Source organism: Leucopleurus acutus, assembly GCF_964270905.1.
Source record: "Leucopleurus acutus genome assembly, chromosome: 4".
NCBI classification, from domain to species: Eukaryota; Metazoa; Chordata; class Mammalia; order Artiodactyla; family Delphinidae; genus Leucopleurus; species Leucopleurus acutus.
In genome coordinates this window covers 80,945,179-80,959,165 of record NC_139146.1, presented here as the reverse complement: position 1 = coordinate 80,959,165, position 13,987 = coordinate 80,945,179, and the positions used below count along the sequence as shown (strand labels likewise).

General features: G+C 35.7%; 1 protein-coding gene across 10 annotated transcripts in view; it reads right to left on the bottom strand.

The window, feature by feature from the left end:
• The window catches only part of ADGRL3 (adhesion G protein-coupled receptor L3), an 860,202-nt gene that overhangs the window by 151,604 nt on the left and 694,611 nt on the right, over positions 1 to 13,987 (bottom strand). For 7 of the 10 annotated variants that reach the window (XM_082838915.1, XM_082838914.1, XM_082838913.1 and 4 more), the window contains 2 exons: positions 5,355 to 5,540; positions 2,368 to 2,406 (listed from right to left, as the gene is read on the bottom strand). In XM_082838915.1, coding sequence (XP_082695041.1) covers positions 2,368 to 2,406; positions 5,355 to 5,540 — 225 coding nt within the window. The remainder of the gene's footprint in view (positions 1 to 2,367; positions 2,407 to 5,354; positions 5,541 to 13,987) is intronic. The other 3 variants (XM_082838919.1, XM_082838920.1, XM_082838922.1) reach the window with 1 other exon arrangement.

Genomic DNA, 13,987 nt, shown 5'->3' with positions numbered 1-13,987 from the left:
AGAATCTTGTGATAACTAAATAATTATCTTTTTTCAAATTTAATGCATAAAACATTTCAAATGTATTTCATACCTATTTCATAGGTAGCTCAGAATGTGCTCTGAACATAGAAATAACAGGGAACATAAGCCTTTAAAATTCAAATAGACTAAAGTTTAAGGTATTATTCACTCTAGAATTTCATAGAATAATGACCTACAATAAAAGGAATAGAAATAATGCTGTGTTATAGTGAGCACAGCATTTCTGCTTCACCAATATTCTGTTTGTATTTGGTCTTATCAGATGTTTAGTCCATAGCTGAAACATTTATTCATAGCCAGTCAATTACAACACCAGGAAATCAGCTACTGAATAAACTGTGCTATTAATTTTCCATCAGAGATTCATGTTTGAATGACCATGCATTTCATAGATTTAAATACTGAAAGGCTAATTATCTCCAAGGCCCCATTAAAGGGATAGCATAGATTACAATAAAAAACAATCTTAATATTGCTCAAAAATGATCCTCAGGGGCGTCCCTGGTGGCGCAGTGGTTGAGAGTCCGCCTGCCGATGCAGGGAACACGGGTTCGTGCCCCGGTCCGGGAAGATCCCACATGCCGCGGAGTGGCTGGTCCCCTGAGCCATGGCCGCTGAGCCTGCGCATCCGGAGCCTGTGCTCCGCAACGGGAGAGGCCACGGCAGTGAGAGGCCCGCATACCGCAAAAAAAAAAAAAAAAAAAGATCCTCAGCTTTCAATGCTGAAGAGTACTTCATTTCTCTGTCTATGGCACACACTAAGCAATATATATACATAAACCCCCCCCAAGCAATTTCTTTCCCAAAACCTTAGAAAAATAAACCTGAACAGCTTCTTAAATACAAAGATACATTAATTTATAAAGTTAAATGCAGATTAAAACCTTTTCTTCCTAATCTCTGTTCAATGTTCAAATTATTATTTTTTTCCTTTTAAATGACTGTCTCACAAAATGCCCTCATTGTGAATAAACTGATACTGTGTATTTTCTGGACTACTAATCTGAGAACCAGTGATTTGGGTCTTGAAGGTATCTCTCTTCATAAATGTAGTTGGCCTTCCCCTTAAAAATGCTATGATATATACACATAGGGAATAAAGTTGACAGTCACACAGTTTCATATTTTTTCTTCCTTCTGATAAAGTTACTTTGTATTTTGGGACCCACAAAATGGGGGCCACCCCAGTGGCCTGGTCCACATCACAAATCTAAATCTGTACTTATGGGAAATGACTGTCAAGGAAACCTCACATACACTGATCACAATCCTCCAACTCAGAGTTAGCTAGCTCACCTTACCCTAGAAAACAGGACCTGCTAGCCTTATAAGGAAATCCCCAACCTCCTTGCCAATCACGCCCTGTTTAGAGTTGTCTCTATAAAACTCACTCTTGTCCAACATCCCTCAGGGAGAGTGCACCACTGATGGTGAGGCACTTACTGCCTCAACCCATGGATTGGTTTCCCTTGAATATAGCACATCAAAGTCATTACTAAATAGCTTTGTCATTTGAATTTGTCATTTGACCTTGCCTGCCTTTGTTCCTACCTCCTCTCTCCCCTCCCCTCTCCTCTCCTCCCCTCCCCTCTCCTCTCCTCCCCTCCCCTCTCCTCTCCTCCCCTCCCCTCTCCTCCCCTCCCCTCCCCTCCCCTTCCCTTCTCTCCTCTCCTCTCCTCTCCTCTTCTCCCCTCCCTTCTTTCCCTTATTCTAAAAATAACTATGAAGCTTGCTTCTGGGATTCTTTTTCACAAAGAACTCATAAACAGTAGAAATGTTTTTTATCTTGCTTAGAAACAAATTACAACATGTTAACTGGAGGAAGAATTACACTTACATTCAGATTCATGTGTTTATAATAAGTGGAAGAGTAAGATCATCACAGCTTGTCTTGATTAATTTGGCACAGAAGCATGATATTCCAAGTATCCTGGAATTGTTGTCTTATTTGATTGAGTGTCATTTCTGGATGACTTGCTACTCAAATATTAGCTAGACCAACATAGGAATGAAATGTTTTCATACCCACCTCTCTGAAGAAATTAGAGATTTATTATATATTACACCCAACTCACCTTTCAGTGATGATCAAAATTCTCACACCCAAAGTTGCACCTCTATGCTAGTCTGTGCTCCTCTTATATGATAGAGCACTGGCACTGTCAAATTTCTTTTTAGCACATACGCTTTCGTATAACTTTCCATTCCCACCCTCCATGCCCTCCCTGAAATTCTTCTAGCTCAACAGGATACATTATCATCTTTCTATCGGATGCCCATACATGCTATCACCAACAGAGACAATTCAACAACTTAACACATTTATAAAAACGCAGAAAGTACCTGGACATAGGCTCTGCAAGAGCGCTCTCTTTTCTGAAGCTGAATCCATTAAGACAGCAGATTAAACACAGAATAGAAAAAACAAGTTAGTGACAGAAGAAAACAAGAAAAATAAAAGAACACATCTACACAAACACCTTATTTTGTTGTGCACTACTTTCAAGAAGAGAATGAAAGCTAAGCAGCAGCAAAATGTCAGCAACAGTTTGAAAAATAGTAACTAACAGCTTTTCAGAACCCAAGTGATAACTGGATGGTATAAAACTGTTAATGATGGAAAGAAATCTTAGACTAAATTTAGTAGAAATTAGTAAGAATCAGTATACTTCATTCATTTGACATGATTCATTTGACATGACGTTAGTTATTAATCCATGGGCCACAAATGAAGATCTATGAAGTTAAGTAAATTATGTCAAAAATTTGGAACCCATTTTTTAAAGATAGTAAATTGTCTGTGGTTTACAGATTTTTAGGTGGTTTATGTGTCCCACAAACCATTTGTTCATACATACAAAAAGTTCTATTTATTGAGAAAATAGAAATGCCCATTCATTTGACTATTTGATTCTAAGGGACAAATACCAAGAGATAAGTAACTTCTGATTAAAAGAATGCAATCGATATTGTGATTTATCTTGTTTTTATTTCTTGAAGAATTCCTTTTGATGGTTTTGACGAAAAATTTGATACATTTTAGAAACTTCTGTGGGATAAGAAGCCTGTTTCTGTGTGTTTCTTTGTTTGCATACAGAATGATGTTTTTCTGGGCAAAGGTTAACAGCAACTCATACTCAGTCCCAAACATTTTTTCCTGGTGATAAAATGAATAATTAATACATATATTTGCTCTGTTTAAATAAATGACTACAAATTTTATAAATTAGATTGTAGTTTTCCTCCTTTTCCCTATTATTTTCCTTCAGGAGCCTCGATTGTTCAAGGAGAAAATTACTCAGTTTTAAGAAGCAGTTACTCTGATGCCTTTTGTGTGGCTAATACTCTCCCACTTTAATTCATGCATTCTTCAATGAGCATAGAGCAGTTACTCCTCTAAAGAATTAAGTGAGGAATGAGTGCAAGTAAATTGTCACCACTGTCATTTGGATCACTGACTCTCATTTTGGTTTAGCAGGTCTCTAAACCCTCCAGAATTTCAATGTGGAGCACAATTGATTTGTACCAAGTTGACTTTGCAAATCTGATGGGTTAAAACTGCTTCAGGGAACAGTGGGAACCACAGGAAATGAGAGCAAGCCAGGAAGCATGTGAATAACCTCTGCCCTCCCATCTTCTTACCCCATCATGCAAATTAACATATAACAAACCACGTTATATAAACAGCTGAAAAGAGCCAAATAAGAAACAAAAGAGAGCATTAAAAAGCTTCACAAATGAAAATTTGTCCATTATGCAGTTATTTGATATTCAGACTAGGCAAGCTTATTAGCTGTAGCTAGTTAGAATGTGACATTAATTGCCAGGTTTACCCGATATTGTCAGACATCGACACCATTTTTAAATAAAGATACAAAGTATTGCTATAACAAGTAATGGTATGGATACGTAACATTAATAGAAATTACTATATCCAGTACATTATGATAACAATAGCTGGCAGCAATATTCATTAATAGCCTCCAGTCAGCCTGGGTAACAACACATTAAAATCACAGCATGCCCAGACTACATAGGCAGCTGTGGATTGTATTCTGCCAGCGGCTTGGTTGAGATTCTATCAGGAATATGAATGACAAAAATAACTCCTTTTTGCTCAGCATGAAAAAAACTTTAGTAATAATTTATATCTAATTGATAAAACTGAATCTATTTTCTGAGGATGAAATTGCAGGAAAAACTGACAGATAAAATATCTAGCTTTTTAATGTCGAACCATTATTATTTTAAAAAGTTTCTTCCATCTCATGAGTGAGACTCCTAGTCTAATAAGACAGAAAAGAAATAAACATAATAAAGACCAGTCTGCAAAGTTATTTTTTCATTCTAAAGGGGAATGTTCATTTAGTGAATTTCATACAGGACATTAGAGGGTCACTGCCAAATTCTTGCTTTTTTAAGTAATAGATTATCACTGATATTTGAGACCTTAAAATCAAGTTTCAATAACCGATTATCTTTACTACAAAAATGCCATTCAGGGAATACATGTTATCTGATGGCAGCATTCTAGTATCTTTTCACCATGTGATATTTTGTTACATAAATAAATGATATTCTTTATAAATATATTAAATATATTTTACATACTTATGTAAATAACATGCTTATATGTGTATAGATTATATATAAAATGCTTATATATGAGTATATAATGTATATAAATATATAGTAGATTTATAAATATAAATTAAAATACATAAAATTCCTTAAAATTTAAAAAATAAATTATTTTTATTAGTTACAATTCAAAGTTGCTGAAACACATTTAAACCTTTTAAGTTATAATGGTAATGATACAAAATCAGTAATTTAAAAATCAAAAGGAAATAAAAATTAAAACAAATACTTGCCCTATGAGTTTTTTAATGTAATATTAATTAGGTTAAATTATTTTAAAAAAATCTATAATGTATTACTAATATCCTTTTTCATTGTTATTTTCTAAATTTCTGCTTGTTGATTAGACATTTGTTTTACTGTTAATTATATTAATATAAAGGTTTGAAAGGGAAAAAAAAACCCCAAAGAAATGGCATTTATCTATAGTAACCCTGTCCGAATTTAGCATACAAAAGAGTACTATGGAAAATAGAATTGTAAATTCAAAATACATATAGAGAGATCTCATTTATTGTTCCTTAGATTGAAAGTCAAATAAGGTCATTATTATACTGCAGTAATGAAGTGAACTGAATATAGCTAGCAATTCTCTTTAGAATGATCTGATTTTATGGAAAGAAAGAAATTAATCAGGGAAGTCTCACTGATTTTACAACTTTAAAGATACATGTAACAAAGGTCCTTACCTTGTTCAAACTTCGTGCAGCACTATCTTTTCCACCTGGGGTCAAGTTCCGGAGCTGTACATCTAGGAGGCCTACCAGCTGATCCATGGCCCGGACTGAATAAGTGATATCTCCAGCATTCAAATGATTTCTTGTCTGTTCAGCCAGTTCTCTAGCAATGTTGGCAGCTGTCTCTCCAGATTTCAACTACAATTTTGAAAACAGAACAAAAAGGAAAGAGATCTTAAATAAGTAATTTTATTGGTTTCTTTGGACAATTGTTTTTGCATATGTTTTAATCATTGAGGCAAGAACGTTATTAAACCCCATCTTTACTTGGTATACATTCCTTAAGTTTTCCTGCTAATCCATTATTTTCTTCAATACCTAACTTGAAATTCATGCCTTTAGGAAGCTCCTCTTAAGGAACCTAACTTCTAGAAATTGTTCTTAGTTTACCCATCTGGGTGGTTAAGTCTAAGGTTTGCCCTATGACTTTTCTCTATGCGTTTCTAAATTGGATGCTGACAGAGGCCAGTACAAATTTTCCATTATGCCTAGTTTAGCACTTAGTTCGCAACGAATACTCACTGGCTGCTAAACTCTGTGAAAATTTAATTCCAAATAAAATCCCTGCTTTTCAAAGTGCTGTTCATCTTCTTACTAAGTAAGAGATTTTGTTCCCAATGTATTAGGTAGCAAACTATTGCTTAGTTTCTAGCACTTTCCTTTTCTGAAAGTACGTGCTGCTTTTTCAAGTATATTCTACAAGAATTTTTCAAATTGTCAACAATCCAAAGATGTTAAAAGAGATAGACTAATACCCTATGATTACTTGAGCAAATTTGATAGCTCTGGGTAATAAGACAGGAATATATATTCGCTTATAAGGAAGGCCTGGGGAACTTAAAAAAAAAAGTAAGTGTAATTTCCCAATTTATCATGTCCTTTATCATTTTTAAACTAATAGACTAAAATAAGATTATAAAACATTTACACAATACAGATATAAGTATGCAATGCAAAAATCATGAATGTCTCTTCTTTTGCCTCTATATATTCCCACTTCCCAGAGATTGTTAATGGTTTGGCATGGATCTTTCCTGACTTTAGCCTGCTCTATTACTACTTAAATATATAATAGTGTCATTATTTAGAAAATTTTCTTTTCTTCTCTTTTTCTATTTTTAACACAGTCTAATACAGAACTTAGGATCCTGAACAGAAAGGTCCTCTCTTTGTAAGGCTATCTTCCTAATGGATATCCAGAAAGCTATAAGGGGCACAACAAAAACTCTTAGTCAAATAGGTTATCACTATCTATTCAGGGATGCTTAATAAATGTTTGTAGCAGTATTGAGTGTTAAAGAAACATGAATAAATTGGAGAAATTGGAATAACTAAATTGTTAACAATCACATTCTCAAGTATATAGAAAAATCCTAATTCAAAAACATAAAAATAGTTTAATAACAAAGTGTTGGCAAAGATTTGTAAAAATGTATATGACCATCATAAACTACTACTGAACGTGTATATTTGCATACTTCCTATGTAGAGTAAATTACTAGTGTCTATTAAACTCTGAAATGTGAAGACTGTATAAGACAGAGATTTCTCTTATCACTATCAACCATAAAAAATAATCCCACTGTTATGAAAGAGATATGTTCAAAGATGTTCATTCTAGCTTGCTTATAATAGAAAACAAAATGGGCTATGACTGTGGAAAACTGCTTATGTATATAAATACTATGGAATATTAATCAACAGTTTAAAAGTATGAAGGAGAACAATATTGTTAACGTTAATCTTCAACATGTAATATTGAGTTAAAATAAATGCAAGTATAAAAATTATTTATATGCTAATATATATAGGCATGTTATTTGTGAAATAACACAACTTGAGTAGCATATAAACATGTTACCTATGAAAAATAAATATTATATGTAAATATTTTACATTTATATATATATGTGTATATGTTTAAACACATAGAACAAAATCTGAAAGATGGAAATCAAAAAACAAATCCTTTTCTGCAATGTTTAAATTTTACAAGAAGAATATTAATGTATTACAAGAAGAATATGTTAAAGTATTATTATATAGTTAATTGGTACTTTTTAGAAATGCTTAAAATAAAAAAAACACTTGCACTAAATTTTTGAATTTGTAAATTATGGTCAGGACCTGAAAACCTGAGATACTTGTAAGACCAAATGGAATAGATTGTAAGGTTCAAGGATAAGTGTGTAACAAAGTCAACGTAGACCCACTGATGGATCATGAAAGTACTTTTAAGTGGTCACAAAGTGACGTAAATGTGATTATAATCCATACATTTAATCATTACATATAATTTAGGGCTACTTACTGGTAATCTAGTAAATCAATTAATGATTTATAAAATTCGGTATTCGTTAATTAAATTGGTGAAATGCTAGTACTCATGAAGTATTCAAATTCAATATTCCATCAGTAAGTCTGAACACCTGATACAACTGCTTGGCAATGTTGCAAAACTCCTGTGCACGTGAGTATCCAGCTAGCTGGAATTCCTATAATTTTCCAAAGGGGTATTCTTTTAATCAATGCACCACTCATAGAGTCTTTTTTTTTTTTTTTATAGAAAGGCAGACTGCCAAATACAGCACTTCATTTGGATATGTCTAGAGTCTTGGAAGCTTGACTATCCTATGTTCTCCTACAAATGGACCTTGAGAGCTTGACTGGAGGTTCTAGCAGGGGAGCATACCTACTCATATACCCTTGACTGAAGAATGGTCCTCCTCTATTGGGAAAGGTCATCCTCTTCAACCAAGCGAGCAGCTTTGGAAGGGATGCACGTGGAGTGGTGAGGGAGGAAGGGGACACCTGCCTAGCCAGCCAGATCAGCCGAATCAACCCTGGAGATCAATGGGGTGACAGATGCCACATCCACCATCCATGGAGTCTTGCATTTGTTGTAGTTTCCCACCTACGCTATTCTTATAAAAATGAATCTACTTGTGGAATTACTATTGTTTTACTTTGTTAAGCATTATGCACTTGTATAATTGTTTTATTATCATTATTACTGTATTGTTTTCTTCTATGCCTTTATTACCACCATTACCGATACCATTATAATATTTTTTCTATGAGAAAATGTCAAGGCACATGGACCTCTGGAGTCTTTTGATTCATTTAAATGGGCGCTGTTGGAAAAAGGCTGAGATCTACTAGATAATAGGCTTTCTTTCATACATTATCTTCAAAACTAAAGATGCAAGTACTGACTTTCATTACAGCTATCAGAGAACATTATAAAAAAAAATTACTTATCAAACAGAAAAAAATAGGTATTTTCACATTGTAATTCAATTTCTTTTCTTCTTCTGTGTAGTTGTACAAACACAGTCTTCAATTATTAATTATTATAACATTGGGGTAGGACATGATAAGATGAAAAAGGAGGCCTATGTAACTCCCTAATATAAAAATTTAAACTTTTTCTTTATGAACAGTAATGAAAAAGTTGAAAATGTAAATGACTAATAAGTCAAAATATTACTGCTCTCAACATAAAAGATAACGATGCTGCCGATATATGTGTCAAAGCAGATAGTGTAGTGTTGTAAAACCATGAGTCAAATATGAAAATCTCTAGTGGATTATCTTAAAAATAGTAACTACATTTTAGCACTCAAGTGTTTATTTATGAAGAATAAATCTAACTAACCCCACAAAAGAACTCTGGAACTCAATGTTCACCAACAAGGAAGTTGTAAGAAAAAAACTAAAGTACAAATAAGTTATAAAAATGTTTATAATAAAAATGGGATAAGCATGTTTTTAAAGTAAAATAAAAACTAATATAACCAGTTATTCATTATGGTCCTCTCTTCCTCTTAAAATTGAAGAAATCATAGTAAAATTCTTTCATTCATTCGACAATCATTTGGACACTGGTTATTTCTTAAGGAAATAAAGACAAATGTTATATGTGGCTCTTGCGCTCAGGAATCTCACGTTCTACTAGTTGGTATTGCGGGGGAGGGCGCATAAAGGCAGATAATACTAATTCAACAATGCAATCATAATAACAGAATGTATATGAGGTGTTATTGGACTATAGTACAGGGGTAATAAACACCTGGAAATTAGGTGGGAAAGCAACAGAAAGTAACAATAAGTTGAAAGTTAAAAGATAAGTTGAGGGTGACTTGGTAAGATAAAATTCTGGTGGGGACTGGCGGGGAGAGACAGCCAAGAGGATGCTATATAAAAAGCGAAGTCTAAATAATCATGGTTTGGGAAGACAGGGCACTAAAGGCAGAACAGAAAGAAAAAGCACATTTTTCTATCTTCAGAATTCAATTTGGTACCTACATAGCACAAATTGTGTGTCTGTACGTATTAAATATATATGTCTAGTTTTTAAAAAATAGAATATCTCTACCTCTACTTATAATTTCAACAATTGTTCCTTCAGTCTAAATGTTCATTTGTTATTTAACCAAAATTTGAATTTCTAATAGTATTATGCTAAAGTCTGGGGATAAAATGGTTCCCAATAACAGGACCTTACGTACTAGAAAGCGAAGGGCTATTAATAAATTAACTGCACAAGAATTTGATTTCAGTTTTTTTTGAGGGCAATACAGAATCCCAGTGCGGTAGAGTAGTTTAAAGGCATTTTAACCTGGTATATGAAGTTAGGGAATAATTTAGGAAATACTTCTCTGAGAAAGAATGTGTAATCTGAGATGAAATAGAAAAGAGGGAATTAGGCTGGGATGAGAGCTGGAGTTTCCGGGCAGAGAGAGCAGCTTTTAGGAGAGGGGGCGGGGGGGGGGGGGGGGGGGGGGTTGGGGGGGCGGGGCGGGCAGGGAGTCTTAAGGGTGCCGCACAAAGGGCACTTGTGACTGGGGTTTAGGCAGCTGGAGAGGTAAGCAAGGAGCAGATTGAGTAGTCTCACTTTGGAAGTCATGACGACGATTTTGGAAAATTGTGTTAAGAGTGATGTGAATGGGGCTTCCCTGGTGGCGCAGTGGTTGAGAGTCCGCCTGCCGATGCAGGGACGCGGGTTCGTGGCCCGGTCCGGGAAGATCCCACATGCCGCGGAGCGGCTGGGCCTGTGAGCCATGGCTGCTGAGCCTGCGCGTCCGGAGCCCGTGCTCTGCAACAGGAGAGGCCACAACAGTGAGAGGCCCGCGTACCGCAAAAAAAAAAAGAGTGATGTGAATGTACTGAAGAGTCTAAATAGGAGTGGTCTAATCAGTCTTATATTTGAAATCAAACTCAGTAGAATGGATTTAGAGGGTTCGGGAGTCAATGAAAGGAGACCTGCTGTGAGGTCTACTGCCACAGCAGTAGAAGATGCTGTTGTGGATTAAGGGAAGTAGCAGTGGAGAAAAATGACAACTGGCCTGATGTGGGAGAGATTTACAAGTACCCTGAGAGGCCTATTATCTGATTGGACGTGTGAGGGGAAGGAAAGGGAGGCACCAAGAGTCATCTCCAATTTTCTTGTTGTTAATGGCAGTGGTGGCATCAACTGGACTCTCTCATAGTCACTGTGACCTCAAGGTTCAAGCTCAGTTCAAAGGTTGCCTTCTCAGGCCAGGCCTTCACTAACCATATTCTTTCCACGGGCATCCAGAAGCTACTCTTCTTTCTGATTGTCCTATTTATTTCTCTCACCACTGTTATTATTATCTTATTTCCATACAAAAATATACACATATCTTGAATCTGCCTCAAGTCTTCTGTGCAAAGAGGCAGGATTGAAATAGTTATTTCATATATTCTAGCTTAAAGACATCATTACAATGTCTATCTCTAACATTTCTTTTATTCTGCTTAAGTTATTTCTCAGAAGTAAGTACATGCACACTGAGAAATCTTATGAGTTTTGTGAGGATTAGTAAATTAATGCCTGTATTGAAATGGTGGGATTATACCTAGGGCTTCAATAGGGGAAGGGAAACCCTGCAGTTAAAGATAATAATTATGAGAGAGATGGATACTATTTGCATTTCAAATTTTGACACAAGGAAAAACAGTTTTCTTTGAAACAAGCTTTGACATTTTATAGGATTTATTATATCAAACATTAATCAGGTGTCAAAACAATTCATGATGAAGTTACTCATATTGTTTAAGTACAAAGCTACCATTTCTTTGAAAGATCTGCCTAGTTTTTCTATAAATCTGAGTCAAGTAGGTATATAAACAATAAAATGCTTCTAGCTTACAACTGAATGTAGGCTAAATGAGCCTGAAGATGGGGAAATTCCACTAACCTCTGATCAAATTAACAAGCAATTTACTTTCATTCCATAGTAGATCTACAGAGGCTAAAAGAATGGAGAAATTAAGATCTGGGTGACAGGATTCAACCAGTCTTCCAGAGCAAATCACTGGCTTATTTTATACTGTAAAACAGAAACATCATTTCTAGATCTTCACATCCTTCTTTAGAAAATGCAGGAAGAATCTTACATTATCTCAAAAGCTGTCAGTAGTTTGTGTGCAAACAGACGAAAAGATATTTCAGTTTGCTAGAAATAAGAAGACTATTTCCCAGTAACAATTCAGGCATATCTTTTTCATATAATAGTTGGACCAGGTAATGAAGTAGGAAGCAGACCTTACTTTACATGTAAATAAATACGGAATGTCTTCACAACTTTAATTTCCAATTGAAAAAAAGACAGGAGGGATTATAAAGTGCAATGAATTCTTTAAAGGTATGCAAAATAGAAAGTATAAACTCCTTTTTGATAACATGAGTCCAAGCTAGAGGTCAAGCTGAAGCCAGAGACTATGATTTCAGCAAACAGTCATTAAGAAATGTGAGAAAACAGGATATTTAACCACATATGTTAGAGAAGGCAGAGCTCTAAACTAATTTGTTGGCTTCCAGTATGACCAGAAACATATTTTTAAAACATTAATTTGAAGACATATGTACCTAATCTCACTATCTATTTAATCTACCTTTGTATCCAATCATCTGTTCATCTTTGTACCTACCTTTCTGTCCACCCATTCATCCACCCACCCACCCACCTACCAATCTCTCTTTCCCTCTCTGCCCCTACACTCCACCACTGCACCTTTTTGTACAACTTTTGCTTTTCCCCTTCTATACAAATTATTAAATCTCATGATTATGAAAGTATTCTGGCCAGTTTGTAACAAATTTCTTCTGCCTTTAAAGGCTTAGATTTTCTCTAGTGAAATGTAATCTATTCTTTAATATCACTCAAAATTTAATCTATAATTTCACCAGTATGTAAGGGGCCTAAATTCATTTGTGAGTCAGAAACCATCAAGATTCTCTGCTTGCTTTCTCCCTCCTGGCCTGACTGTAGGGGAAAAAAACATTACTCATTTCTTAATGAAAATGAAAATTTAAGGTTTGCTTTTTCCAACTAAAGTAAGCATCCTGATCCACTTATTTGTGTATACTTGCTGTCTACAGTGGTGCCTGACATACAGTGTGTGAATAGTACCAATAACAAAATGAAAGATCCTCCCATGGGAAAGATGCAGTGACTGCGGTCCAGGGTGGTCTTTTCTTTAAAGCCCTCAGGAATTCCCCACAGGCACTATAAAGCCATAAGAGATGGGCCTCATGTTCCAAGGTACGTTCACCCACAAACTTGCAGAGGGAAAACTGAATACACTGTTTAAATGAGAGAATCGCCCCTTCTTTTCTTTTTTCATCTATGCTTTTATTGCGGGTAACAAGTGTTACTCTATGTTAAAAGTCTGAACCACAATGAGCAGAGGAGGGAAGGAACAAATCATCCCGGATACCTATTTCACTTTTACTTTTTCACACTGGCATTAACAAAAAAATTAAAGAAAAGCAGGGAGGTCAGAACAGAGGAAGGAGGATGAAACAAGGGAAAGGGAGGAGGGGTGAGAGAAGGGAAGCAAAGTGTGAACTCTGCTGGTTACTTTCCATTTGCTAATTCAAGGAAGGCCTCTTTCCATCCTCCTCCATCCTTCTCTCTGCCCTAGGAGGTGGACTTACATGATGTTAGTAAGAGCACCCCTCTTCTCTGGCTTTTGTTTGGGTTTGGCCAGTGGTGAGGCTGGGCAGGTGAGGAGGCTGGAAGAGGTGAGTGGGTGACATCAGAGTATTTATTCCCCTAGATCTTTTCTGAAGAGTTGCCTGAGGCTAGGTTGTGTCTCTTGTCTGTATAGGTCATCTTTCCTCTCAAGGATACCCTGTTACCAGTTTTCCGTCATTCCACTGATCTGGCATCAGAGGCCTGGGGTTGGGAACAGCTCCATCCCTGTTACTAGCTCTGGGTTCCTCTCAAGCCCTTGCAGTTCACCTCTGCTCCCACAAATGCCACTATAAACAAACCCTCTTCAAAGGTTCCATCTGTTTGTTTTTGGGACTCAGGTCCTGAGGGAGTAAATGAGCAAAGGGATGAATTCTGTGGAAGATGCTTTGGGGAAGAGGGAGAGAAAATAGGGACAAATAACTCTGTGGACAGTGCATACAAATTCTCTCTCAGAAGCTTACGATGTGAATAGTTAAAAGTGTTAGAGTTTTGTGGTAACCTGTTCAACTATCATTTATGTTTAATGAATAGCATAAATACTTGGAGGTATAAGTACAAGACTGGAGAAAAGTGAAGAGA